The 5,452-nt window shown below is 50.9% G+C and overlaps 1 protein-coding gene across 1 annotated transcript; it reads left to right on the forward strand.

Annotated features, from left to right (window-relative positions):
- The first annotated feature begins 1,019 nt into the window (after positions 1-1,019).
- LOC115399390 (cilia- and flagella-associated protein 53-like) lies at positions 1,020-2,465 on the forward strand. Its single transcript, XM_030106713.1, has 2 exons — positions 1,020-1,565; positions 1,680-2,465. Exons 1-2 carry the CDS (start codon positions 1,020-1,022, stop codon positions 2,463-2,465), a joined length of 1,332 nt encoding a protein of 443 aa, XP_029962573.1.
- The last annotated feature ends 2,987 nt before the right edge of the window (positions 2,466-5,452 follow it).

The raw sequence follows: 5,452 nt of genomic DNA on the forward strand, positions 1-5,452 counted from the left end.
GTTCCCATCGGAGTGCAGTGCGGTTCTTTCAGCTCAAGATGTGAACGGTAGTGGCTCTGCAGCTCCTCTGTACTCAGTCCTGCACCTTTTGGAGCAGCGCTACAAAAAGTCACATCAACGCCTGTCTAAATTCCAGGATTGGCGTTCTCTGGCTTTTCTCGGCGTTCTGGCAAAAGAATTCTGAGAAACTGGGAATTTTCTCCCTTGTATTCCGGATGAGAATCGCCCAAAAAACACAAAAATCATCCCCGAACAAGTCCACCATGCCTCCCCATACTTTCAGGTAGAGATGTCAATAAAATACCAAAACATAGGCATTGCTGTCCTGTATTCAGATGTGAAAATCTCATTTCAATATTTTCTACCGAATTTGAACTGTGAGCTTCAAAGTATGGAGAGATCCCATCCACTCCAATGCATTCTGGACAGATTTTCTGGCCTGAATTGAAAAGTTCACACGTTTTTACAAACTTCCTGTGGCTATAGGGACAATCCTACAGACAGGAAACTCTCAGGATAAATCCATGAAGGGCTTCTGACGCGGACAGTAACATTTCTTTTAACAATTTCGCCTCTCGGTTTGTGTAGAAATGACATTTCTTCAACCATGCAAACTGGATGAAAAACTGCTGATTCACTGTCATGGCTATTGGGTGCAGCTGGTCTCCATGGCAACAGACACACCTGCTGAGAGTAGCTGGTCTCCATGGCAACCGACACAGCTGCAGACTCTGTCATGGCTGATCTCAGATCAGAGCTCAGTGAGAGGAGAATGCAGGGCTGAGCGGCTTTCATCTGATGATGTCATCAAACATCAAAGTGAAGCAGAGGTTACTGGACGGAGACAGCAGGACTTCAGTCACTCTCACCAGAGTCACAGAGCGAGAGCGAGAGAGCAGTAGAACTCCAGTTAAACCAGAGAGAGAGAGCAGTAGAACTCCAGGTTAACCAGAGAGAGAGAGCAGTAGAATTCTAGTTAAACCAGAGAGAGAGAGCAGTAGAACTCCACAGACGAAAACATGAACCGCCGTTCTCAGAAAGACTGTGAGATCCACAATTCCTGGGAGCAGAGCACCCAGCAGCGCTTCCTCAGAAGAGAGGTGGACAGGAGAGTCCAGGGAGCTGTGAGCGCTGATCAGGCCCTCTTGGACAACAAAAGATTCAGGCTCCGCAAAATGCTGGAGGCCGAGGAGAGGCAGTACCTGCAGGAGCTCGAGGCCAAGAGGGAGACCGCCGCTGAGAAAAAAGACAAGATGTCTAAAAGACTCGGCGAGCTGAAGAAGAAGAGGGAGGCCGAGAGGCAGCAGCTGGTGGGCGAGAAACGGGAGCAGCAGTTCAGGAGACAGGACGTGGATTACCGAGATCTCCAGAGGAAGCGCTCGGAGCTGGAGGCCTCTGAGCATCAGAAAGCTCAGCTGAGGGTGAAGCAGGAGCAGCGGCAGCAGCAGCAGCAGGAGGAGCAGCTGTACGCTCAGCTGTGGGAGGCCGACCGTCAAGCCAAGGAGGAGCGCGAGCGCCGGGGAAAGGAGACCAGGAGGCAGGCCAACCTCAAGACCGCCCAGGAGGTTCTCGCTCAGAGCCAGGAAGCCCAGCAGAGGAGGACGGAGCAGAAGAAGGTGCTCCAGCAGCAGGAGGCGCAGCAGCTGCAGCAGCAGCAGGAGGCGCTCCTCCTGCAGCAGCAGCAGCAGCAGAGGAAGAAGACTCTGCAGAAGAAAACCTTCGTCCGGCAGCTGGACCGCGAGCTCCAGCTGAAGAAGCAGCGCGTGGCCAGAGAGCAGCGGGACGAGGAGCAGCTGAACCTCAGCGTCATGCGGCAGCTGCCGCCTCAGCTGCCGCAGCAGGATCCCGACCAGCCGCAGAAGGCCGAGCAGAAGAGGCTGCGGCTGAAGGAGGACCGGCTGCTGGACAGGAAGCAGCTGCAGCAGGCGAGGCAGGCCCAGAAGAAGACGGAGGAGCAGAGGGAGCGGCGGACCGAGGAGCAGCGCAAGGAGATCCAGCTGAAGAACGACGAGCAGCGGCGGCGACAGAGGCAGGCCTCCACCAAGCTGAAGGAGGAGGTGAAGGACTCCAACCGCCTGCGGGTCCAAAACAGGCTGAAGGAGAAACAGCTGCAAGCTGTGGAGCATCAGCGGCAGGTGGAGGAGCGACTCCAGAGCGAGGAGAGAGCCAGGCGGCAGGCTCAGGAGGAGAAGCTGCAGCAGACGCTCCACAAGGAGGCGTATGCAGCCGACCTGAGGGCTCAGATGCTGCAGCAGCCAAAGCAGCAGCAGCAGCAGCAGCGACGGCCCCCGATCAGAGGCGTCTCCGCCACCACGGGTCCGGGTCGCCTTCTCCCCAAGAGGAGCCGTCTGGAGCCCAATCGTCTGAGGCGCCCCGACCCGAGCCCCTCGACGCTCAACCCCATCACGGGCCTGCGGGCGTCTCGCACCGTCCTTCCAGCCATTCCTACCAGCATTCGGCGCTGAGCTCCGCCAGCAGAGCCGTCGACCAGCAGGATGGAGTGATCACCAGGAGCTTCGGTTTCATTCCAAAAAAAAAAAAAATCCCCAAAAACACTCAAAATCACAAAAACAAAAAACTCAAAAAACACAAAAACAAAATCATTTATGATGAAAAAACTTCCAGCAGAGCAGGTTCAATCCACAGTCTCCTGGCCGGACCAAGACGCAGTCACAGAGTCACAAGACACACAGATTATTTTCACAATAGTTAGATGAGAGGGACTCAGGAGGGAACCAGGAACAGGGACAGAAAGAGGTACCAAACGTGGAACAGGGACTAGGAAACAGGGACTTTTAGCTACACTGTAAAAAAGATTCAGACGTCTAACCCATAAAAAGTTCAGTCGCTACTTTGAAATTCAGAAAAAGTAAACTCCACTTCCAGAAAGCTGAGTTACAGAAGCTGCGTTATTATAAGTCTGCCATCAATGTCTCAAGATATTCTCAAGGTGAAAAGAACATCCATGTTTCTTTAGGTCTCTTTAGGCACAGAGAAAAGCTCCCTTCCCTAAAAGAACAACAGACTGGAAACACTGGCAGGGCCGTCGCTAGGTCTTTAGGAGGGGGGGGCTTCACCCCCAGGAGACGCACAGGACGAGCACAAAACTCCACAAACAGCGAGCAAACACTGAGAAATTATTCATTATTATTTCAGGTTGATTTTTTTACACAGTACAACTAAACATAAAGGTTTGCACAGTAACAGCATGTTGGAAACATATTTAAAATCAGCTTCTTCATCGGGTGATGCTGAGTCTAAACCAGCAGAATGAGTAGAGGTCATGACCTTTATCTGGAGTCTGGTTCCACTTAGAGCAGAGACAGATGAACAAGATGTCAGGAGAATCTTCAGCTGGAAGCAGATGAAGCCAGGAAGCCGAGTTAGAACAGACCCTGATCACCAAGAACCAGAGTTCAGAGAATAGAGGAGAGGAGAGAGTGAGGAGAACATCAGCCTGGAAACATGAATGGTGGATTTGGCTGTAACTTCAGAAAAAGTCCTTCTGATTTAGTGGTTGAGGAGGATCTTGGTCTGTCATCCATCACTGTCTGTCGTAACTTGAAGATGAAGGAAACACACTAGTTTAATAAAAATATTCACACTTTATTAGAGTTTTTCTTGACTCATAAGACACTGTTCCTGAAAAGCAGCTCACATTTCCCAAAACACTGCAATCTCTGTTCTTTATTAGGACACAGTTTGCAAAGTGCTGCACACATGTTAACAACACACTTTTTTGTACAAATTTTAACTTCATTTTTAAAATTATCACATACAGCAGTACATACATACAACAGTGGGACACTCAACTGCTGAATACAAAACACTGTGTTTTCATATGAAGTATTAAAAAAAACATGACGAATTGAACACAAATACATCCTATAATGAATCGGAGGGGCCACTGCAGTGCCTGACTGTACATTAGAAAACAAAAATAGTGTTAGACATAAAACACGGCGCTGTGCTCACGGAACAGTATGGAAGTATTGTTTGCATCGGTCCTCCCAGCCTGGTCTGCACATCAGGCTGTTTTCCCTGAGCAGACACGTGATCCAGCGTGCAGGATCAGCTGTTTGCCCAGGGAAGAACAATAAATCCAATGCAGTAGTAACATGATGTGCGTCAATAGCACAGCAAACCCTGGTAAAAGGGACCAGAACTGGATCAATGGAGTCAAATGTCTCTGTTTCTGTGTATCTTCAGGAGTATTGACGAGAATGCAGTTGAGCACACTCACTGTCTGCTGTAAACTTTTAGACTCCATGATCTTCAACATGTACTCTTGTAACAGGTAACACCTCAAAGTGTCGTGGAAAACATTTTGATTCTGCTGAAATAAACGTAAGCACCAGTCAATGAGTTGACCTTGTTCTGAACTTGGATCAAGATAAACAAAGTGTTCATACTTTGTGGCAAAAACAGGTAAAAAGTTTTAGCGTTAAAATGTAAGTTAAGTTGTGTTAATATATTCACTGCTTTAGATTTAGTATGAACTAAGGATAGTTGCAGTAAGCTTCAATAATGAGGGACGCTGCGCCTTCACATGCCTGCAGACACCTCTCTGCAGACGCCTCTCAGCAGACGCCTCTCTGCAGACACCTCTCGTAGACGCCTCTCAGCAGATGCCTCTCTGCAGACACCTCTCCTGCAGACGCCTCTTTGCAGACGCCTCTCAGGCAGATGTCTCTCTGCAGACGCCTCTCTACAGACGTCTCTCTGCAGACGTCTCTCTGCAGATGCCTCTCTGCAGACACCTCTCCTGCAGACGCCTCTTTGCAGACGCCTCTCAGGCAGATGTCTCTCTGCAGACGCCTCTCTACAGACGTCTCTCTACAAATGCCTCTCTGTAGACACCTCTACTGCAGACGCCTCTTTGCAGACGCCTCTTAGGCAGATGTCTCTCTGCAGACGCCTCTCTACAGACGTCTCTCTACAGACGTCTCTCTACAGATGCCTCTCTGCAGACACCTCTCCTGCAGACGCCTCTGTGCAGATGTCTCTCTGCAGACGTCTCTCTGCAGACGCCACTCAGCAGATACCTCTCTGCAGACACCTCTCTGCAGACGCCTCTCTGCAGACACCTCTCCTGCAGACGCCTCTGTGCAGATGTCTCTCAGCAGACACCTCTCCTGCAGATGCCTCTCAGCAGACGCCTCTCAGCAGACACCTCTCTGCAGACGCCTCTCTGCAGACGTCTCTCTGCAGATGCCTCTCTGCAGACACCTCTCCTGCAGACGCCTCTCTGCAGACGCCTCTCCTGCAGACGTCTCTCTGCAGACGCCTCTCCTGCAGACGCCTCTCAGCAGACACCTCTCCTGCAGACGCCTCTCTGCAGACACCTCTCCTGCAGACGCCTCTCTGCAGACACCTCTCGTAGACGCCTCTCTGCAGACGTCTCTCTGCAGACGCCTCTCCTGCAGACGCCTCTCAGCAGACACCTCTCCTG

This window comes from Salarias fasciatus, chromosome 13 (assembly GCF_902148845.1).
Source record: "Salarias fasciatus chromosome 13, fSalaFa1.1, whole genome shotgun sequence".
NCBI classification, from domain to species: Eukaryota; Metazoa; Chordata; class Actinopteri; order Blenniiformes; family Blenniidae; genus Salarias; species Salarias fasciatus.